Raw genomic sequence first — 24,350 nt, 5'->3', positions numbered from 1 at the left:
TACAATTGCTTCTAGATAAAGCTGAAAGGTACAATATAAAACACCTACTACAATTGAACTAGAAATAAAGAAAGACACATAAAACTCTTTATGGAGCTGGTTCTTCAATCTGGTTCATGTAGCTTCAGGTTTGCACACTTGAATCACACACGAACTGCATGCAAAAAGCCTTGCTATTTTGCTCTCAATTCACGTTTAAATTTTGCATTTTTGTGCAACCCTTGTAATGTGAGAACATCCTGCAATTTATAGAGTTAGTAGATGAAGAAATAACTAGAGTTCTGATGCAACTCTTCCTTGGTGAAAGAGTTCTAGTTGATTTCAACTTCTAACTCCTTCCCTATCTTGAATTGTGTTCTTTTTGATTAAGGACTCCTTCTCCTTATCAATTATGCAACCTTTTCGATCAGGAGATATTAAATACACCAAGTTAAGCTTATCTCCTTCACGTGCAATCCACATGCTCGAATATGCCCGTTTTTGTGCACCTGAGTGATGTACCTGGTTCATCCTGAGTTCCTTTGTCAGTCTTCAAAACTAACCTTTACTTGGGCCAACAGAGCGCGATTGAAAGTGAATTCGGAGGTCAGTAGGTCATTTTGAAGTCATTTGGCTAAAGATAGAAATTTGAAGGTTTTTGAGAAGTTTGATCGAGAGTTTGACTTTTTTATATCGGGGTCGGATTCCAATTCCGAAAGTTGGAGAAAGTCCGTAATGTCGAATATGACTTGTGTGCAAAATTTGAGGTCAATCCGGCGTGATTTGACGGGTTTCCGCATCGAATGTAGAATTTTGAAATTTCTAAGTTCATAAAGTTTGGATTGGAGTGTGATTCATGATTTTGACGTTGTTTGATGTGATTTGAGGCCTCGAGCGAGTTTGTATCATGTTTTGGGACATGTTGGGCCTCGGGTGGATTTCGGAAGGTTAACGGAATGAATTTCGGACCAAGAAAGCTATTTTGACAGCAACTAGTGCAATCGCGGAGCTGAATTCGGAATCTTATATCTCGAAATCTATAAGGAATCTGAAAATGTGCAAAACATAAAAGTTGTTGTCCTTGCATTCTAGTTTCCAGAAAGTTAAATCATTCATGATTTGGATATTTTATCAGAAAGTTATGATCGATTGAAGATGGCTGGTGGAGCAGTTTCGACAGAATTTTCTAATGCATGGAGCCGACTTTAGAAGCTCATATCTCGGAATATATAAAGGGTTATATGGTGTGCAACCTATCAAATGAAAGATCTTCGAGTCTAGTTTCTAAATCTTCAAACCGTTTGTCATTTGGATATTTCCACAAGGAGTTATGGGCGTTTTGCAGAAGGTGTACAGCAGGGAAAAATTGTAATAGGATGTACAACCTACACAGCGCAAGGTACAACTCGATGAAGCCTGGGCAGGTTGTTTTAAACACGAGTTTTGGCCCATTTCTTTCATTTGGCTTGGACGATTTTGGAGAGCTCAAGGAGGGATTTCACCAAGCAACACTAGGTAACTGATTTCTTCCTATTTTTGAGTTAAATATGTGATCTTACATGGATTTAGACATGGAAAATTAGTATAAATTTGGGATTTTTGGGGAAGACCTAGAATTTGGAAATTTGGACTTTTACCTTGAATTTGAGCATGAAAATTAGAGCAAATTGTATATTTGAGTTAGTAAAGCTATGGGTAGAATTTATCTTCTAAAAATTTCGGAATCCGGGCACGTAGGCCCGAGGGCATTTTGGTCAACTTTTCGAGCGGAGATGGGAACTAATATAATTTGAATTGTTACAAGTATTAGAGTGAATTTTTATTGGTTTGCCCGTTGTTTGAATAGTTCTGGGGCGTTGTGCATCAATTGGAGTCGTTGGAAGGGCTTGGAAGCCGGTTATGGAAATTTCGGAGCGAGGTGAGTCTCCTTTCTAACCTTGTAAGAGGAAATTGTCCACATAGGTGAGTTAAATGGTTATGTGCTCCTATTTGCGGGGGCTACGTATGCACGAGGTGACGAGAGTCCGTGCGTAGCTACTATTATGCTTTAGTCCGGGTAGTTTAGGGCCCAAAAGCATGTTTTCTTGTAATACTTGCAACCTTGTTGACAAACTTAAAATGCTTAAAACATATCGAACGTGTAAATGAATTTCTAAAAAACGGCTAGATATCATTTCTTGACTTTTAAAAGAGAAACTTGCCTTTTCCTGAATATTTGCTCCTTGATGAATTATTGATTTGATTGTTTGAATATGTTTATCAATTGTGGAACGGGCCGAACGCCTCGGTAGATTTAATAGATGCATCTATGGTTCGCGCCATTCGACCATCTGGCAATGCACAGTTTAAATATTGTTGGATCGGGCCGTACGTCCTCGGCATGATTTGCGCATGCTTGTATTGCTTGCCTTGAAATTTATTGAAGTGATGTTGTTCCTTCCCGGCTTGAGAATAAATGTATAAATGACGAAAAGGAATTTGGAAATTTCCTATAAAAGAAAGAATTGTTTGCTTGCTTCATTCTATTGAATTACAATCATGTTTATAAAAATCTACGATTTAGTACATTATTGATATAACATAATTGGACCACTAGTAAGTGTCGAAGTCGACCTCTCGTCTCTAATTCTTCGAGATTAGACGGGATACTTACTGAGTACACGTTGTTTTCGTACTCATACTACACTTGCTGTGCATTTTTGTTGCACAGGTTTATGTATGACTAGTGGCTTAGTGGCATAGCGGCATGGTTGATATAGAGACTTAGGTGAGCTGCACTTATCGAGACGACCCGCAGCCAGCAGAGTCTCCTTCAGAGTATTGTACTGTATTTTTATTTCTGTCCACTTTGTATATCGGACAGTTACTGTATTTTATTTTATTTCCTAGTAAATGCTCATGCACTTGTGACACCGGGTTCTGGGATGTCTATGGGTTTATTCAGAAATTTAAAATTGTTAAATGTTTCATTATTTATTCAGTGGAATTTATTATGTATTGTTTAAACGTATAAAAGAAGTAATTTCAGAAATATTTAAAACGAGAAGTTACTAGTTATTTGTTGTTGGCTTGCCCGACAATGGTGTCCGGCGCCCTCACGACCCTTAATGGATTTTGGGTCGTGACACTCGAAGGCGCGGATGAGTTTCGGATATGTTTCATAAAGTTTTGATACGAAAAATAAAAATCTGGTGTCCGGTGCCTCTGGTGTCGCTTTTGCGAACGCCAGAGTCGCATTTGTGACTTTAGCAGGGAACCGCAGATATCGCAATTGCGATGCCTCGCATTTGTGATGCCTGGGTCGCATTTGCAATGATGCTTGGGGCTGGGCTAGCATCATTTTTGCGAGGGGGACAGGGTTCGCAATTGCGAACCCTTCTTCGCATTTGCGAGAAGTCCAACAACTCTGTCAATGCCGCAATTGCGAGATTATCTTCGCGATTGCGAGGGTTCGCATATCGCAATTGCGATAACTGCATCTGAATATAAAGGCAGGAACTCGGGATATTTTCTCATTTTAGAACGCTAGACTCGGTATGAGGCAATTTATAGAGGGGATTTTTATCTACAAACTTTGGATAAGTGATTCTAATATATTTTCAATGATATTCCATCAATATATCTTAGATTTTAACATCAAAATCATTCGAATCAAAGTGAAAATTTTTGTCAAGTTTTTGAAAAATAATAATTTGAATTTTGAGAGTCGATTTGGACTCGAATTTTGAAACTAATCACATAATTTTGACCGGCCGAGCCCCGAGTTGACTTTTTTTGACTTTTTGAAAAAAGTGTAAAGATCATGGCTATATCTATTGTAATTGATTTTCCTAGCATTTTTTAATGATATTAGGTCGATTTTTGTTAGATTTGAGTCTTGCGGAGACAAATTTTAGGGGAAAAGCTATTTTAGAGAGTTGAATTGGCCTAGTTGAGGTAAGTATCTTGTCTAACTTTGTGTAGGGGAACTACCCCTTAAGATTTGGAATTGATTGTGTCTTTTGTGCTATGTGAAAACCGCGTACGCAAGGTGACGAGGGTATACGGGTTGTACGTGGTATTTGACCATTTTAGGCTACTTAGAGCCCGTTTGGATTGGCTTAAAAAAGGTGGCTTTTCAGCAGAAATAGCTTTTAAGCCAAAAGCAATAAGTTGGGGTTGCCCAACTTATTGCTTTTGGCTTGTTTTAAGCAGTTTTAAACTTATTTTAAGCAAGTTTTGACTTTGCCAAACACTGAAAAAAGCAAAAAAGAGCTTAAAAGTTGTTTTGACCAGCTTAAAAGCCAATCCAAACACCCTCTTAGACTCTTTCCATTCTTTAATTGAAATGTCTTATCATGTTCTAAATTCTCATAGTCAATCTATTCTTTCTTGTGTTAGTCTATCCTTACATGACTTGTTTAACACTTGTTCTACATCCTACTTGATAAATTGCTCTCATGCTTTAGTTGAACTTGTTGCCCCTTTTTATTGTTAATTTTGTCTCTTTCATTGTTGAGTATCATTATTTGAAGTTATTGTTACAAGTTATCTCTTTCATTGCTAAATATTCTTATTTGAAGTCATGTTATCTCTTCCATTGTGAGTTATTTGTATAGTTCGTGGTTACACATTATTTTTCTCATTATTTATTAATGTTGAAGGTGTGAAAGCCGTATCACTTTGAGGCGAAGTTATCAATTGTTGAGATATCTTTCTTGTTGAGAATTTTACATTCATTGTTATTGTTAATATTCTTGTACACGTTGGAGTGGAGCCATGGGCTATTGTTGTGGAAATATTAATATTGTTTATTGTTGGCAAGTTGTGATATATGGGCACTTGTGGTGCGAATTGTTATTTGATGTGATATTGATGCGCATGCACTGGTATAAGGCTAGGGGTTGATGTGCATGCGGCGGTATAAGGTGGGACTTATGTGCGTGTTGCTTGTAGGGGAACTACGTGAAGCTACGCAACGTCATAAGGTGGGCTAAAGTGCGTGTAGCTATTTCGGGCAAAAATATTTTCTAAACTATTTAAATATAAGGCTCACGCGTGGTATAAGAAAATATTGTGATTAAGATTGTGAATTGTGAATACGAGGCGGTACCTCGATTGTGATTCTTTTGTACACGAGGCTGCACCTCGTTGTGATTCTTGTTGTTTATCTCGGGTTGTAATGAGTTATTTGGTGGGAACACTTCTTGTGGTTTTGTTCTTCCTTGTCCTATCAGTTATTGCCCGTATATGATCGTTGTGGTTCTCTTCAATTGATTTCTTTATGTTATTTCCATGCTTACGATTCTGGTATTAGTTCATTCCATTAACTTTTTTCGTATCAATTATTTATTCGCTTTCCATTATATATCCTTATTATGTTTTCATACTTCTTATTTATATATCCTAGTAGGTGTCTTGACCTGGCCTCGTCACTACTCTACCACGGTTAGACTTGATACTTACTGGGTACCGTTGGCGTGTACTCATACTATGCTTCTGCACATTTTTTTGTGCAGATCCAGGTATGTCTGCTCGTGCCGGACGTTAGTGATCGATTGTTAATTGCTTACGGAGACTTCAAGGTATGCCTGCTCGGCGTCCCCATGCCTCAGATTCAGCTTCCTTTACTTTTATTACTGTTGTATTTTTCATTCAGACAGTGATGTAGAAGACATTTTAGCTTACTCTGTAGAGCTTATGACTCAGTTTCACCGGTTTTGGGAAAAGTATTTGTTAAATTTTGTTTCGGAAGATTATATGAGTTTATTAGACTTGTTTTAGTATTTCTGTTAATTATATCTGTCAAGTTGTTATCAAATGTTAGGCTTACCTAGTCATAGAGACTAGGTGTCATCATGACATTCTACGGAGGGCCATGACAAGAATCCTTATAGAGGTCCAAACATTTGCCTCTAAGAAAAGGGACTAGCCAAATATGAGAGATTTATAATTTCCTTCTAGGAATAGAAAAACTCAATATGATAAATATGTTGCCATTTCCTTCAAGAGTTAGGAAAACTAAATATGGTAAGAAAATGCGGACAAATACATAACAAACATATGTAGTGAATGATTGATTCTTGTTTTAATAATTGTTGTGATGGTGGAGTTTATGTTCACTGGAGTTAACTACGTCTATGAAGGCAGTGGTGCGCCAAAAGCTTCTAACTACGTCCAGCGTGCTTCTGTTAGTGTTTACACGGAATTGACTAAAAAATCAGTCATAATTTTGTACTGTTTCAGCAACTGCTATTGCTTAGTGTTCTGCTCCTATGTCTACCAGTGTTGCAGTTGCCAAATTTAGAAACAAGATTCTTTAAGGGGGATGGATTGTTACGGAATGGTGTAGTACTTTTAGTTGAATAGTTTTTTAGTTGTTAGAAAGTTTTTATGTTATCGTTTAGTCCCTCAGTATAGTTTTCAATTAAGTCCCTCTGTTAAGAAACTTGTTATTAATTATTAGTCTATAAAAGCCTATGTAAATCCTCACTGTAGAGGTACTATGTTGCATGAAAATTGATCTTTATCCTCTCTCGTCCTCTCTTTCTCTCCCTCTTAACTAAGCCTTTTTCTCAAATTAATTATAAAGAGGGAAGCCACATTTTTGAGGTTTGTAAAAACATGCACTTACTAATAAATGTCTTTAAGATTCTTCACTTGTGAAATTCTAAGATTTAGTGTAAACACTGGTGCCACGATGTAATCGAACAAATTCAAATGCTTGTTTATTCAATGAGATCGAATGAGAATATAATCAAGAAATATAGAAAAAAATTAACGGTGTTCAAGCGTGTTTCTTAAAACCCACGTCAGAACATAAAGGAAGTGAAACGAGAATGTCTTTGAAACCAAAAATAAATGCAAAAAAGAAAAAAGAAACTGGAGTAACATTTTAATCAAAGAAATTGGTGTAGAGATATTACCAGTCTGTTTTCAAGAAATATATGAGCATCTATTACTAAATATAAGGTTTACACTAAACTAAGTAATTTAATTCAACCTTTAGATTCATAAACTGAAGTGAGCTAAGGATTTATCTTTAGTTCCACCAATTATGAATTGTTATCTTTGATTAATTATATTTAAATAACTTGATGGTGAAAAATCTCTTTATAGTATTAATATATAAAAATAAGTTGGTTTTAAAACGCATATGATAAATTTATTGATCCAGTGCAAGCATGGGATGCGAATACAAATAGATATATGTGATGATTTTCTTTTCTGGCCTACCCTAACTGTCGAGCAAGAAAAGGAAAGGGGGGGGGGGGGGTGGGTAAATTGCTTTAATAAATCTAGTAGTCTGACAAGCTTAGCAAAGATTAATCGGTCGATATGATACAACGTAGATATTCATAGAATTCATTCAGCGTCAGCACAAAGAGGCATTAGCCATACTGCCCTAGCATTTAATTTGGAACTTTTTTTGGTAATTAGGATTATTATTAACACTACAAAACATAGATACGGGAATTTTCGAATGACATCATCTTTTTCCTAATTAGCTTATTTAAGATGTACGATATGAGGGATTTTTTGAGGCTAGGCTGATAGGATTTAGTCTTAAGATTGCTAGTGGTCGGTGCTGTGTTTACACTACTTTTCCGTTTTTATAGTGCCGGGCATTATTTACTGGTCACTATTTCTGCCTTTCATCTATTCACTGGTTCTTATGTTGTTGTCATTATTTCCGTGATGACACTTGTATATTTTCTCTTTTTGTCTTTTCATCTTTTTGAGTCGAGTGTCTATCGGAAACATCCTTTCTACCCCATCGGAGGTAGAGGTAAGGTTTGCGTACACACTATTCTCCCCAAACCCCACTTGTAGGACTATACTGGATCGTTGTTGTTGTTGTTGATACGCGGGATTGAATTGCATGCTAACCTATCGCAGAATGGATTTTGGTTGTCACGAGGGTCTTGACCCGTTACTGGATGGTAATCAAATTAGATTAGTGGACCGCCCCAATAAGAAAGAAATAGTTCTTCTAATCCGTTGATTAATTGTAGCAAATAGTTGTATCAAACTACGCAACTCCTCGTTGAGGGAGTTTTCTCCATACCACTAGCTCTAGAGTTCAAGGCTGGTATGTTGTAACTTGCAACAAAGAAAAATGTACGCAATGTAGCTAAATAGCCTGTGGTTAATAATATTTCGCTAATTTTTATTATTTAGCTACAAAATTTATCCGTTAATAATTTCTGCTATAATTTAATTATGACAAATTAATATAATTTGATGTAAATACCAAATACAGATAAACTTTTACCTATCTAAAATAGCGAGTTTCCCTAATGTTCGTGCAATATTAGCTGTACTTGTTGAGATTCGGTATTCATTGATGTCATTTCTTTTTTTAGTGTTGTCTCGGTTCATTACCTCTATGAAACACACAATAATGATGAATCAAAAGAGTGGGCAAAATCTTTGACAAATTTTTTGAACTACCTTTAATTTCATTATACTGGTGCCTCGCCCATAATGGCAAGTGAAAAACATTTTCAAACTCCATATGAATATGATGCATTTATTTACCTACCGGCCACAGTACCAAACTCAGTACTACAGTTCAATGGGTAATGAATGCTAGGATGTATCTCGGTAACGTTTTGCAGATTTGATTTGATTTGAACGAATCTTGTACGGTTAAAACTACATATAATAGTTATCCTTTACAATAAACCTCTTGGCATGTTTTCTCGGTTGAGCTTGTCGCATGGGCTTGTCTAGTGTAGTTTACCTTTCCAGTGTAATTTGCGAGCTATTGCACTGGAGCGTGGTTTACCCTGAGCGCACCTGAAGGATAGCAGTTGCGAATTCCTTAGTTTACAAACAACAACAACAACAACAACAACAACAACAACAACAACAACAATAATAATAATAATAATAATAATAATAATAATAATAATAATAATAATATTTCATTATAACGATCAATTTTGTTTTAGAATCGAATTTTTTATATTCTATATACCAACATTTTGCTATAGCAACCAAAAGGGGGTGGGATTCCTCATGCTCTACATGAGAGTGCTCAGGCACATAATCTAAACCAGCACAGGATGGACCATTCCATTACTGATACCTCCCATCACCCTCCAGACACTCATTCAGGGGAGGAAACCAATTTGGATATCAGTAGTTCTTAGGAAGATCAGTCAGCTATCATTAAACAACTGGCTAAAGGCAAGGCAAAGGCTGCTTCTGACTTTTCCATTCAGATACCAAAACCAAAAAATAATCCAAGCCAGAAGAAAAGAAGAGCAATGAGAAGGAAAAATGCAAAAATGACATCAGCAGAGCAAAATCAAATACAGGACTCTGATGCCCATAAAATAGAAGATTTCTGGAGAGGAGATTCTCAACATTGATTGTGATACAAGATATCCTGAAGATGATGAATACAGACCCATCCAATCTGAGGATGAACCTGTGGAACCTAGGGATTGGTCGGAAGAAGAAAATGATCACAATGATCAGCTTTGTGAACTTCTCATTGAAGCTGTAAACGGATTATCTCATAAACAGGAACTCATCATGACACAAAACCTACCACCCAGGATGGGACCATCACCAAGAGTTACCAGAAGTAAAACGGCTGTAGCCACCAATATACCACCAAAATCCACAACCCCATCAAAACCTCAATGATTAGTACACTTATATGGAATGCAAGAGGTATTAGGACCTCAGGAGTTATTGAAAGACACAGAATCCTAAAGAAACTTCACCAACTAGCCCTTCCTGGGTAACACACACATCAACTACTTTAGACTTCTGCTCTCTATGCACCAAGAAACTTCCAATGTCAATGACAAAATTTGGGTATTTTGGGATAAAGAATTCACTACTAAGGTTCTAAATTCTCATGAATAACAGATATCTATGGAGATGAAACATGTGGAGGATAGAAATACTTTTAACCTCACATTCATCTATGACGAATGCAAACCAGTAATAAGGAGACCCTTATGGGATGTCCTGAGACATAAATCTTCCATATACACCATCCCTTGGTGTGTTATAGGGGATTTCAATGTTATAGCATCTGAAGAGGAGAAAATTGGGGGTATTCCTTATCAGATGAGTAAAAGCTTGGATTTTTTTAGCATGATTGAAGATAATGGTCTGGTGGATCTTGGCTACTATGGTCACAAATACACCTGGTCAAATGGCAAGGGACCAAATTCTATTGTTTGGAAGAGACTAGATAGGGGTCTAGTGAATGACCAATGGTTGACTGCATTCCCTACCACTACTGTTTCTCATCTAGCTTCAGCAGGTTCTGATCATAACCCTCTCCTGGTGGAGATCAATGTAAGGCAAGAAATGGGCAAGAGATACTTCAAATTCCTCAACTGCTGAGTGGAAAAAGAGAAATTTTTGCCATTAGCGGAGGAGGTATGGAACAGAGAACTTACAGGCAATCCTATGTGGGTCTTCCATCAGAAACTCAAAGTACTTAGCAATGTTTTGAGTATATGTTCTAGACGGGAATATGGAGACATTTTTCAGAAAGCCAAACTCTTTGAACAGCAAGTCAAAGATGCACAAGAGACATAAGCACAGAGTAATTCTGAGAATGACAGAATTACACTTCAGGAACTCAAAGCTCAACCTCTCAAGTACATGAAGCTTGAAGAGTCAATCCTCAAGCAAAAAACTCAGTTACAGGGTTTAAAGATTGGGATGCAAATTCCAGATACTTTCACAACCTAATGAGAGGTAGAAGAAGAAAATTGTACATTCACAAGATCAAGGATGAAGAAGAAAATTGGGTACAAGGTGATGAGGCTATATGCCAAGCAGCCCATGACTATTTTCAAGAACTCTTTTCTGATCTAGGAGGTACTATCAGAGAAGATATACTCTCATGCATCCCAACCATGATCACCCTTGAAGACAACAATGCCCTTTTCTACAGATCCCACAATGAATGAACTAAAAGAAGTAATCTTCTCCATGAATCCTACAAGTGCTGCAGGCCCTGCTGGTATGAATGGTAAGTTTTACCAAGCTTGTTGGGAGATCATCAAGTTTGATTTGATGAAGGTTGTATTGGCTTTCTTTAGTGGAAGCACCATGCCCAGATACATGACAAGTGCTTGTCTTGTCCTACTTCCAAAAGTGGAACTTCCCAACTCCCTTACACAATTTAGACCAATCAGCCGCATCAATTTCATCAACAAGATCATTTCCAAGATCATTAGTACAAGATTGGCTCCAATTCTTCCCAAGATCATCTCAGCCTATCAGACAGGCTTTGTTAAAGGGAGAACATTTCTAAAAATTTCATGCTTGCACAGGAAATTATCCATGGCATCAAAAAGCCTAACATAGGCACCAATGTTGTTATTAAATTAGACATGGTCAAAGCCTATGATAGAGTATCATGGAGCTTCACATGTACCATGCTGAGAAGAATGGGATTTCGTAAAAAAGTATCATTGACATGATCTGGAGAACTTTGTCCAACAATTGGTATTCAGTCATGATTAATGGTACCAGGTGTGGATTCTTTCAATTTACTAGGGGCCTAAAACAAGGAGACCCACTAGCTCCTTCCCTGTTCATTATTGGAGCTGAATTACTTTCCAAGATGCTCAATAACCTCAACCATGATTAATTTTTTAGTGAATTCTATATGAAAAGGAGAGGACCACAGATTAATCACCTCAGTTTTGCAGATGACATTATAATATTTACTTCAGGAGGCAGAGTATCACTTTAAAAAATCATGAAGATCTTGAGCAGCTATGAAGAATGTTCAGGACAAAAAATCAACAAGGATAAGAGTCAATTCATGACTTCACCTGGAGCTTTTCAGTCTGCCATCAGAAGGATTAGAGCAGAAACAGGATTCTCAAAGAGGGAATCTCCTCTAACTTACCTGGGATGTCTTTTGTATATAGGTAGGAAGTGGATCATCCACTACAATAATCTCACAGCTAAGATTGTAGGTAGAATCAAAGGCTGGCATGGAAAAATGCTATCCAATGGTGGCAGGGCTACTTTGATAAAACATGTACTGCAATCAATACCAATCCACCTCTTGTCTGCAGTGTCTCCTCCAAAAACTATTTTGAAGAAGATTGAGAAATTGGCAGCAAACTTCTTCTGGGGTCTGGAAAAAGAAAATTAAAGTATCACAGGGCTTCTTGGCAGAAACTGGCCTATTCACTGAAGGAGGGTGCTCTGGGATTCAGAACGATTGAGGATGTCTGCAAATCAATGGAGCTCAAACAATGGTGGCACCTCAAGACCTCTCAGTTTCTATGGAGCAATTTCATTAGAGCCAAATACTATCAAAGGTCCAATCCCATATCCAAAAAATGGGACTCTAGCCCGTCACAAGCATGGAAGAGGATGATGATTAACAAAAAGGAGGATGAGCAAGCAATACATTGGAGACTTCACTCAGGAAACAGACTGTTCTGGTGGGATAATTGGCTAGGAACAGGACCTTTAGTTGACCCATAAAATTGGTGGAGGCAGGCCTGGTAACACTCCTGTTTCCTATTTCTGGAGGGAGGGTCAATGGGATCTTTAGAAACTAAATGAAAGTGCCCCATATCACAAGATCCAAGATATCATTTAAACCCCTATTGATTACCAACCTCATACCCTAGATGAAGCCATTTGGACACCAAATGTTAATGGTAAATTCACTTGTGCCTCTGCTTGGGAACTTATCAGAAAGAGGAAGCAACCTAACTTCTCCAACAGATGACCTGACACAAAAAAAAATACCTTTTAAGTGGTCCTTCTGCCTGTGGAGAGCTCTTAGAAACAAATTGCCAACTGATGACAGGGTGCTTTTATATAGCAACCCCACTGTATCCAGATGTGTCTGCTGCCCCACACATGCCAATGAAACTATGGATCACATTTTCAGCAGAGGTTCTTTTGTCAGCTATGTTTGGAGGAAATATGGTGGCATAGCAGGAAGACGAACTGACAACAAGCTTCTCAAGGTTCTCTTGATGACCTGGTGGATGCAAAAAAATCATAATGAAGTCCAAAAGTTAATCCTTGACACCATGCCTATTATTTTCTGCTAGAACCTTTGGAAGAACAGATATATGGCCAGAGTCTTGTTTTCTATCAACTCAGATGTCTCAATGCTGCTGAGGACATGCTTCCCTTATATCTTCTGGACCTTCAATTGGAATGAACTATATCCAATAGTGGAACAAATTAAACACCACACCTCTGTCACTCAAGTAACCTGGCAAAGTCCTGAAGTACAATTTGTGAAGGTCAATAGCAATGGGAGTACTCTAAGTAATTCAGGAAGAATAGGGGCAGGGGTTATCATCAGAGATCATACCAGTGAGTTCGTCCATGCCATTGCTACCCCCTTTGGAGAAGGTACTAACAATCTCGCTGAAGTAGAAGCAGCCATTATAGGAGTTCAATGGTGTTCGGACAATGGATTTTCACCTTGAGGCAGATTCAGCTCTCCTTATCCAGTAGCCGAACAAAAATGAATCCCCCTGAACTCTAAGGATGAAAGTGTAGAAACTTAAGTAACTCAGCTCATAGTGTGAGGAATTCAGATCCTCACATGTGTATAGAGAAGTTAATTGCCCAGCTGATTCATTATCCAAGTTAAGTTATGGGCTGGCAGCAATGACCCATTTCCACTTCTCATTAGCTCTACCTAACCACATCAGAGGACAAATTTTACAAGACTTCATCAGCACTCCAGCTTTTAGACACAGGAAAACAAGTAGAGAGCCCGTTTGGATGGGCTTAATTTAAGTGGCTTTTAAGCCAAAATAGCTTTTAAGCCATAAGTTAGGAATTCTAGCTTTTGGCTTGTTTTTGTCATTTTAGCTTAAAAATAAGTGCTTAAAAGCACTTTTTTACTCTATCCAAACACTACAAAATGGCTTAAAAGTTATTTTGGCTTAAAAGCACTTAAAATAAGCCAATCCAAACGGGCACAGAATCACTGCACCATCACTATCTTCTCATGGGTATAGGTAAAATCATAGCAGCAAGGGGAGCAGACCTATTTGTCGAATTATCCACACCCATGGCCCCATATGACCACAAGCATAACAAGCACCTTGATTCCTTCTGGAGGAGAACACTGGTGCAGTTTGGTATACTAACCTTGGTTTTTGCTTTGCAGGTAATACCAGGCCCTTGCAAAGTCCTCTGATGGTCCTTCAGAGTGTGGTATCAGCAACTGTGTTTCTCAATCTACTGAAGGATCATCAGAGCACTGAAGCAGGCCTCTATAGCCATGAAATGAAAAACCTAATCATACCACCAACCCAGATGTCCTCCCAATCTCCAACACATTTCACCAGTTACATATGCCTCCAATCTACTGCACCAATGATCAACCAATCCAAATGAATGCCCACATTCCTCATCTACAAATGGAAGCCATTCATCCAGTTGGACACCAACAAGACACAACCATCCACCCAACCTCAAATCACCAGTTCATTTCAATTACTCTGCAGCCTCAGTAGCAACCAACCTTACCCCCACAAACCACACTCAATTAGCAAGCACACAGATCCCTTAACCCACAAGAACCTGAGATCAGGAACACATACAATTCTCAGAAGCCACAAGAACCTGAGAATGTCCTCATGCTCAACTCTCAACCCTAAAAAAGAACTGATATGAGATAATCACTGCTACAAAACAAGAAGCAAAATAGCTATTTTTTACACTAACTTTGGTTTCTTTTTTGCAGGAACTTATGTATTTACCTTGCTTAACCAATTGACATACCCTCAGCGTGCGGTATCGGTACAATATGTACTCATCTACCGAGGGCATCTCAATGGCTTAAAGCAGGTCCTAATTTGACTACCTTAAAAAGACTACCTCACACTATACAACTCACAACTCCCCCGGTTAACTGTTGCCTCTTCATGCTCCTTCTCAATACAAGGAGAAAACAATAGGGCAACACTTGGAGCTGCATTTCCTCAATTCAGAATGTACAACAGGAATCCCAACATGCAGAACAATGCAATTCACTACTGCAGAACCAGTACATGCTGTAGGACACCAACATTCAACCCATCATTAAATGGAACCTCAACATAGTTCCAGCAGTTTCAGCTTCAGGTATCCAACAGGACACACCTAGCTGCCCTGCACTGCCTTGTCATCAGCCCTCAGATGCAGAAACTTACATACTACAGCAGCCTCTTCACAAAGGGTAATGTGTGTGAGAAGATCTGCCTCAGCTCCCAAAACCTACCATCTCAACCAGTCTCATGGATCAAAGTAACCAACAACTGCTCAATCTTTTCTGTCATACAGAAGCAGCAACCTCAATCATATACAGGGACTCTTTTGACAATTATCTTCAACTTGGCTTTCTCTGGCCTCATTGTCAAAGCAAAGTTGAAGATAGTTAGTTCCTCATGCCACCATCAGCATATTGTCATTCTCCTTAGGGAGATTCTACTGTAGATGTAGGTCTTATTGTATATGGACCATGCACTTTCAACTCAACCACATAGTAGATTTAGGTTCATTTGTGAATTTTTGTATAATTGACCTAGGCTCACTTCATCATATTTTTGTATACCCAATTGTCTATCAGTTAAGGATAGACAATTGGCACATCATTATAAGTCTAACTTCACATAGTTTTCAGGATCCATTTGATTGTCAAGTTAGAATGACCAAATGTGTATCCACCATATTTTCGGAGGTTAAGTTTATGCCCCCCTCCTTGTTGTACTCTATTTTACCTCTATGAATATTAACCCCAGGCACAATGCCTAGTGGATTTAACTTTATAAAAAAAAAAGTTAATTTATGTGTACTAGTAAAGTACCGGTCTTTATTATAAGCCATCACTTTTTGGTGCTTTCTTAGCAAAATGACATCATTCTACTAAGATGGATGTGTAATTGTGAAGCCAACCAATGAGATGGACTAATGATACTTTTTATCGAAGATTTAACCTGAATAGTTATATACTAAGTCGTTTAAATTAAAAATAATTGTTGAATTAATGTATATAAGTAAATAATTAATGTATATTTTATTTGTACATCAACTTAAAAAATAAACAGTAAATTCAACCAAACTATTTGGATAAAAATCTTTTTTATTGGACCCAACAGGAGTCATGAGTCAATTTGAGGTGAATCGCAACTTTACTACTCCTATAAGAATATTTCACAATGCAACCCTTTTTCTTTCTCTTACCTCACTGAACGTAGGTTGCATTAAAAAAGTAAACTAGCCAACTCAAAAATTACATTACTAAAATCATGCACCATAAATGTGAGGCGAATTTAAGATTTTAATTTGATAAATTTAATTTTTAAAATTTTAACACTAAAATCTACTACTCACTCCGTTTCAAATTAGATTAGGTAATTTCCGTTTTAGTCTGTTTTAAAATAAATGATACATTTTTAAATTTGAAAATAATTCAACTTTAAACTCTTCATTTTATCCATTTTACCCTTAATGAGAAGTTTTTATAATCACACAAATGTTATGGCCCACAAAGCTTTTAACCCTTAAGCTTTTAATATCACAAGTTTCAAAAGTTTTATTCTTTTCTCTTAAACTACGTGCCGAGTCAAACTACCACATCTAAATTGAAACAGAGTGAGTATATTTTAAAATTATAGATTTAACATAACTATTTGTAAAAAATTAGTAGCTTTTCACAAATAAATTCTTGTTATATCCGAGAAAATAACTTAGTTCAGCTGAACTAAGCATAATGCGCGTGTCTGGGAAAAAAACTTATGTGCACCTAGTTTCCAGATCAAGTTACGTTTATTTTCTTCTAAAAGAAGCATTGAACACGATTAAATTGAAAATACATGTCAACTAATCATAATTAAGCAATCAAATTAAGATTATGCAAATAAATACATGTGATGCACGTTCTCGTATCTTTTAAACTTCAAATTTTCCTTCTTCAATCTTTCCATTTTGGCCTTTTCTCTCTTCATCCTCTTCTTCCATATATTCTTTGCCCCCCTTAGATTTTTGATGCTCCTCTATCTTCTCTCCAAACTATATATATATTTGAAATCTCGAGATTTAACTGGTTTTAATTTCTTCTGCAAACATGATTCGAAGAGCTGCATTTTTACGCAGATTAATTGACTCTGCTTCGCTACCATCAAAGGCGAGTCATTTCATCTCTTCCTTGCATGAACCACAACAAGTACCATGTAGTCTTTCATTTATCGCGACATGTTAGTTAAAGACGCACTAATCATTTGTGATAATCAGGGGCGAAGTTACACTTTGGTAAGGGTGGTCAATCGATCATCCTTTGTCGGAAAATTACACCGTATAATATAGGTAAAATATGAGGTTTTAGAGGAACATAACATATATGTATCGAACACTTTTTATCGAGATTTTTTTTTTTATTTCTTTCAAGTTTGAATACTCTCGAGGAAATTTCTTCGCCACCGGTGATAATAGGTTCAAACTTTGTATAAATATGCTTTTTATTTGAAAAATGAATCGTATTAGTTCAAGTGAAAAGTAAAGAACAAGTACAAGTTAAAACCAATCAATTGTATCGGAAAAAGGGGTCGAGAGAAATAGGCAACAGTTTTGGTTTGGGTGCAAAAATAAAGGAAATATAAGTTGGCTGATCAAAGACTTATATATGGTTGTGTTTTAGATTGGAGCAAGGTACTATACAGCTCAAGTTGCAACTTCTTTACAATCTACTGGTCAAAGGTAAACTGCATTTCATAACAGGGACTTAAATCTCTTCACTTACTCCTTAAAATTTTAGGTACTCTAGTATTTATTTTAATAAATTTGATATTTTTGAAGATTATGAGACTTCATCATTTTCACTGATTTTGGGTTTGTTGAAATGATGGCAGTGATGACGAGTCCATTGACACTGATTGGGAGAATCTTGGGTTCCACTTAATGCCAACTGATTATATGTACCTAACAAAAAGCGATGAAGATGGTCATTTCGAACAAGGCCAGCTTAATCCCTATGGAAACATCCACTTGAGCCCCTCTGCTGCTGTCTTAAACTATGGTCAGGTAATTAATTATTCAGTTGAGTGTATCAATTATCATCTCTCCTCCATTAAGATTTGTTTCCAAAATATAATGTATATTGTAATCGAGTTTAATTTTTATACGTTGACGGTGTAAAATAATAATGTCAGTTAAAGACAATTCCAGGTAACTCTAATGAGTCGTATTCTACTTGAGAACAATTCAAATTACGCATTGACACGAAACTGACAATGTGTATAACTTAAATCCTATATATTACTCCAAATTTCTAGCTAGTAGTGATTCAAAGTGCATGCAGGGTCTGTTTGAAGGTACAAAAGCCTATAGAAGAGATGATGGACGATTGTTTCTCTTTCGTCCACATCAAAATGCGATTAGAATGCAGATTGGTGCTGAAAGAATGTGCATGCCTTGCCCTTCCACTCATCAATTTGTAGATGCTGTCAAGCAAACAGCTCTGGCGAACAAGCGTTTTGTAATCATTCCATCTCTCTGAAGAATCACTGACTGTTATACATTTATAATTTCCTTGGAATTACTATAGATCTAATCAAGTTGTTTATTTGTTTGTTGAATAAGTGCAGATTCCTCCTCCAGGTAAAGGGTCACTTTATATAAGGCCTCTGCTTATAGGAAGTGGACCAATTCTTGGTTTGGCTCCAGCACCAGACTACACCTTCCTTGTCTATGCTTCTCCTGTAGGAAACTATTTCAGGGTCAGTTTATAATTCGAATTGAACACAGTAGGTGTACCCATAGGCCACATACACATGTTTTGCAATTTTCATGCAGGAAGGGACAGCGCCATTGAACTTGTACGTTCAGGAAGACCTTCATCGCGCCTCGCGTGGTGGAGTTGGAGGTGTCAAAAGCATTACTAACTATGCCCCGGTAACCATACTTCTTCTGTCCCATTCTATGTGATCTCATACTATTACGTACTATATATGTGGAGAGTCAAACAATTTTTTTTTTTTTTAATTACAATTTTATCAAACTCGTTTGAAATAATTAACTATATATGGTTGACTTAGACTAATACTTTTCACATAGCTTTTGAATATGTCTCATATCAAAAAAATTAAAGAAGTTATGTGCCTGAATACATACTGAAGGTTAGGTACGTCAACTCTCATATTCCGAACGACTTCACATAAAATGGCACAGGGGAATAACATGAGATATTATAATGCAAAGAATAAATTTTTTTTAGACCATATATTCTTGAACATTTTCAAATTTGGGCCATATATGCAGGTTTTGAGAGCTATAAAGAGTGCAAAAGAGAAAGGATTCTCAGATGTATTGTACCTTGACTCTTTAAATAAGAGATACATTGAAGAGGTCTCTTCTTGTAACATTTTCCTTGTGAAGGTATTCTTAATTACATCTATCACATGATCAGTTAATATTCTGATATTTTATAAACTAAAATTGATATTGAATTAATTAAACAACAATAATCATAGGGAAAAATCCTTTCAACTCCAGCAGCAAGTGGAACTATTCTTGAAGGAGTGACAAGAAAAAGCATCATGGAAATTGCACGTGATCTTGGTTACCAGGTTTTGTTTTAAATCTTGACTGTTTAAACAACTTGATATATTATTCAAAAAAGATTTTCTAAGGAAATTAATTATAAGTCCTAGCCAACTTGGTCCAGGTGGAAGAACGCTTGATTGATGTAGATGAATTGACTAATGCTGATGAAGTCTTCTGTACGGGAACTGCAGTTGGTGTTGCTTCCGTTGGTAGCATTACTTACAAAGGCAAAAGGTACGAAACTTCACTAATAAAAGAGTTTAATTTTTATACGGTGTACTTAGGTCAGGTCGGTTCGGATTTTTCAATTACCAAATCAAATTAATTATGACGGGTTATTAAATCTAAAGACCAAACCAAACCAATAAAAGTCGGGTTTTTTTCAGTTTTTTTTTTCATGAAGTCTTCATAACACAAAATATAGAATTTGTGCTCCAAATATTTCTTTAATCCAAGTAAGACGCAATTGTATAATGTATTTTTCAAGAAATAATACAAAATATGATATGGGTCATGACATTTTACTACAATATTCAATAATAAAGATACTAAAATCGCATAAAAATATTATTAACAAGCCATAATAAAAATAAACATAATCTAACATTACTAAGTTGCTAAAATAAGTACGACTAATAAATACTATTTTACATGACTAAACACTAAAAAAAAGTTATGCATTTTATCTAAACCATGAAAAAACTTAAAAAATAGATATCCAACACTATGGCCATTTCTAGTACAATTGAATTGAATGACTTTTATTAGCCGTAATATTGATTTTAATTTTGGTTTGGACTTTATTTGAGTTACTAATATTTATGGAGTATAAAACATATTGGAGCAGTTAAACATTATAAGTCCAAACTTAAAATAATACGTTAAAAGATAAAATTATAAAAAAGTTTAAGAAATTTTTATAAATTACACTACAATAAATACTTTTATGTATTTAATATATTTAAAACTTCTATACATGTAATGTCGGGTTGGTTGGGTTTCGGTTTGACTTTTTTTAGTTAAAACCAAACCAAAACAATTATGGTCAGGGTTTTTTCCCCTACACCAAACCATGCATAGTCGGGTTTTTTTCCTCAGTTTAACTCGAATTATCGATTTGATACGGTTTGTCGATTTTCTTTATACAATCCTGCGCCAAACCATATCTATAGAAACTACAAAGGTACCATCTCTTTAATTTCCATGTTCTGAAATCTTTAGGAGTAGTCAATGCAAGGATAACGATGTCCCATGCATGTTAAGACTTTTTCTTCTTTTTCTTTTGATAAAGGCGCTTGGTGGCGCAAATTATTATTAAGCACTAAACGTAAGGAGAGTTATTATAGTATTGATCTTATCGAAACAATTCCTAATTTGTCTTTGCGGAAGTACTTGTTTGCTACTTTTCCTTTTCTATAGTTTAATTTTCTTTTTATTTGAATTTTGTATTTTTCTTGCACAGGATTGAGTACAAAGAAAGATCAGAGCAAACAAGTAAGCAACTGTACTCAAGAGTAATCGAGATTCAAAGAGGTGTTATCGAGGACAAGAGGGACTGGATTGTCGAGATCGAATAAGCCTATTTGGCATTAACCTTTTTGCTAGTAAAAATACAACTTACCGCGTTAAAATATGTAATTGGTACAATTAGAGTTTAAGCAACAACAAGTAAACGTTCAAAATAAGTGGAGTCAGCAATAAATTGCAACATGTTAAATTACACCGATTGTATAAAAAAAAAAGGTTATGTTAGTATAGAAGTCAAATTCTTACTGTAAGTATTTAGCTTTCGATTAGGTCATTGACAAGGTAATTGCAATATAAATTTCAAAAATACACATTAATTGATAATCTAAAGAAAGATGATAAACAATATACTATTATTATGTCGCTTCTGCTATTCGCGCCAAAGCTTTTACTTCGCAATCAAGCTCTAGCACATGTTCTTTGCAGAGTTCGTCCAACAGGAATTTGCAAACTAGTCCCTAAAAAAGATGTTTTCTCTCTTTCCATTTTGGGCATTCTAATTTTTCTTTCTTTTTTATCATCCAATGTTTAGGATTCACTCGTTCAATACGTAGATATGTAATTTCTGACCCTTACCGAAAATTTATCCCTTTTTAGTGCTTAAATGTTTCTTTTAGTTCTAATATTGTTACTTTGTATATTTTTGATATTTTTGCTTTATTTTCTCTTAAAATGAAAATTACAAAAATATTTTGTTTGTTTTAGCTAATTGAAATTTTGCATAGTTAATTTTAATTTATCTTACTTTGAACAATATCGAAAAGTCACAAAAATAGGGATGGTTAGTTGTAGTGTTTGGATTTAATTAGCTAAAATATTTTTGCAATTTTTATTAAACAATTGAAAAAAAAAGAAGAAAAGAAAAGACAAAAATCCTTATCCGTTTCATGACAAAATTTTCACGTGACCACTCACTTGGGACCACTTATTTTTCAACCTCATCAATTCATTTTACATTGTACATTCACGGTAGCTTTGTCCACAAATTAATCAATGTGCACATGTTTTTCCTTCATTACCATAGCAATGTCACATGCCACATTTTACAGCACTTATTTTTCTAATTACTAATTTCACTCACACTTTTAAGCTCTATCCAAATAGCCAATTAACTCACTCTCGAGGGACCACACGTTTTTTTGGATTTCTTGGAACTTTCTCTCCAAGCAAAGAGGAGATAAGTCACAATTGGATTAGATATAGAAAAGGGGAATTGAGAGGGGGGACTTTGATAAGAGGGCACGAAACAGAATACGTTTGGGGGGTCTAAAAAAACAGAGGGAGGAACGGATAGAAAACAGAGCAGTGAAAATCCCTAGCGCCGCCGCCTTCATCCTCAAACACCCAATACCCTAATTTTCCCCCCATTAACGCCGCAACAACTCCACACCAGCGTTACACCACCATCGTAACACCATTCTTCTTCAAAAAACAATCACGATTTGACTAGGACTCTTCTTAATCCCCCAACAGAAATCTAGTTTTCCTCTCTTAAATGAAATAAGTTATTCTTTGACCCTTGGGTTTGTGAATTTTGATGGTTTATGCAGAAATGGGTTAGAATATGTAACAATCCGGCCGGTTGTTTTAAGAGTTATAGCCCTGATCTCCTATTTACTGTTTTCCCATATCTTTATCTACTTATGTGACTTGCCGGTAGGTTTCGTTTTGGTTTTCGCTGTGAAGGGTAACGATTTGTCAAAAGAACAAGTACCATCCGTGTTGCTGAAAAAGTTCGGAGAAACGTTGACAGGGGAGCCCTAATATGGTACTCTCAGCTACCAGCTAGGACGATATCAACATTCGAAGAAATGGCGGATAAGTTCGCCACCGCCCATGTAGGAGCAAAGAAAGCAGAGGCTAGGGTCAACGATATCTTTGTTGTCAGGCAAACCGTAGGAGAAGGACTCAGGGACTTCCTGGCCAGATTCAACAGAGTAAGGATGAGCCTACCAAATGTATCGGAAGGCATGGCAGTCGCAGCTTTCCAAAACGGGATGAACAGAGATGGTTCGAGGGCGACCAAAAAGCTACTGAGCCGACTCATGAAATATCCCCCCACCACATGGGAAGAGATCCACAACGGCTACTGTGCCGAAGTACGAGCGGATGAGGACGACCTCAACGGACCGACCCAACGGCTAACAGCGATACAATCAGAAACAAGAAGGGATCGACGTAACGACGGGCGACGGGAACAACTCCTGCGCTTCAACAAAGAAAGGCATCAGCCCTACGTTAGGTCTTCCCATCCACCACCGCCGAGGCACACGGAGGCATTGCAACGACATGTCGCTCCACTTCGGAATGAAAAAGGTATGCCCCCTCTATTATCTGCCCATAACTTTTGCGTGTCTCCTTCAGAAATAGTGTACGCACTGGAGAAGCTGGGCACCAAGGTGCAATGGCCGCAGAAAATGAAATCAGATCCTACCGCAAGGAGGTCGAACGTCCTGTGCGAGTTTCATCAGGAAAGGGGACACAAAATCGAAGACTGCATAGGTCTACGACAAGAGGTAGTCAGGATGCTAAACCAAGGATACCTGAGGGAGCTGCTTAGCGATAAGGGAAAGACCAACTTCGCACGAGGGCGGGAACAACCCCAGGGGCCGCCAAAGCCGCCTTCGCCAACGCGCACCATAAACATGATCGTCGGAGGCGGCGATGATTCAGCAATCAACCACGTAAAGTTCACAACCACGCACAAATTGAAACGAACAATCGCCCACGAACGATATGACGACTTCGAAGAAAGTATCACCTTCGATAAGTCCGATGCCGACGGTTTGTCTTTTCCTCATTATGATGCTTTGGTCATAACTTTACGTATTGCCGATACTGATGTTAAGAGAATCATGGTTGACGACGGAAGCGGCGCCTGTATTATCCATCCAAGGGTCCTCGTGCAAATGAGACTCGAAGATAAGATAATACCGCGTTGCATAACACTAACAGGTTTTAACAATGCAGTAGAACGGACCTCCGGGGAGATATCGTTGCCGGTTTTAGCGGGGGGAGTCACGCTGGAAACCACTTTCCACGTCATGAACCAGGAGACGGCCTACAACGCCATCATAGGACGCCCTTGGATACATGCCATGCGAGCAGTCCCTTCAAGCTTCTACCAAGTGATCAAGTTTCCTACCCCATGGGGAGTGTCTAGCATTCGGGGCGAGCCGCGCACCGCACAAGAATGCTACCGAATCGCTCAAGACTGTACCCACACTAAACAGTTGAAAGGAGCAAGTGCGGAGGCATAGCAATCAGCCATGTCGGGGACTAAGGTCGACCCGACGATGGAA

General features: G+C 37.2%; 2 protein-coding genes across 3 annotated transcripts; both read left to right on the top strand.

Moving 5' to 3' along the window:
• On the top strand, nt 10,876-11,307 carry LOC109233729. The gene has a single exon (XM_019399595.1). It carries the CDS (start codon nt 10,876-10,878, stop codon nt 11,305-11,307), a length of 432 nt encoding a protein of 143 aa, XP_019255140.1.
• Nucleotides 16,885-21,241, top strand: LOC109233330 (branched-chain-amino-acid aminotransferase 2, chloroplastic-like). Of its 2 annotated transcripts, none has more exons than XM_019399169.1 (10): nt 16,885-17,107; nt 17,618-17,676; nt 17,829-18,000; nt 18,278-18,454; nt 18,564-18,677; nt 18,772-18,870; nt 19,237-19,353; nt 19,449-19,544; nt 19,643-19,755; nt 20,984-21,241. In XM_019399169.1, the coding sequence occupies exons 1-10, from the start codon at nt 17,048-17,050 to the stop codon at nt 21,096-21,098; spliced, it is 1,122 nt and encodes a 373-aa protein (XP_019254714.1). In that variant the 5' UTR covers nt 16,885-17,047; the 3' UTR covers nt 21,099-21,241. The 2 variants fall into 2 exon arrangements, with proteins under 2 accessions (XP_019254714.1, XP_019254713.1); XM_019399168.1 differs by having other exon boundaries at nt 18,564-18,695.

Source organism: Nicotiana attenuata, chromosome 10 (genome assembly GCF_001879085.1).
Source record: "Nicotiana attenuata strain UT chromosome 10, NIATTr2, whole genome shotgun sequence".
In the NCBI taxonomy this organism is placed as follows: Eukaryota; Viridiplantae; Streptophyta; class Magnoliopsida; order Solanales; family Solanaceae; genus Nicotiana; species Nicotiana attenuata.
This window is presented reverse-complemented; position numbering and strand designations above follow the sequence as displayed.

Coding starts and splice junctions, on each gene's coding strand:
- LOC109233729 (XM_019399595.1), top strand. CDS start 10,876: ATGCCCTTTTCTACAGATCCCACAATGAATGAACTAAAAGAAGTAATC.
- LOC109233330 (XM_019399168.1), top strand. CDS start 17,048: ATGATTCGAAGAGCTGCATTTTTACGCAGATTAATTGACTCTGCTTCG. Junction 17,677..17,828: donor TTACAATCTACTGGTCAAAG/GTAAACTGCATT, acceptor AAATGATGGCAG/TGATGACGAGTCCATTGACA. Junction 18,001..18,277: donor CTGTCTTAAACTATGGTCAG/GTAATTAATTAT, acceptor AAGTGCATGCAG/GGTCTGTTTGAAGGTACAAA.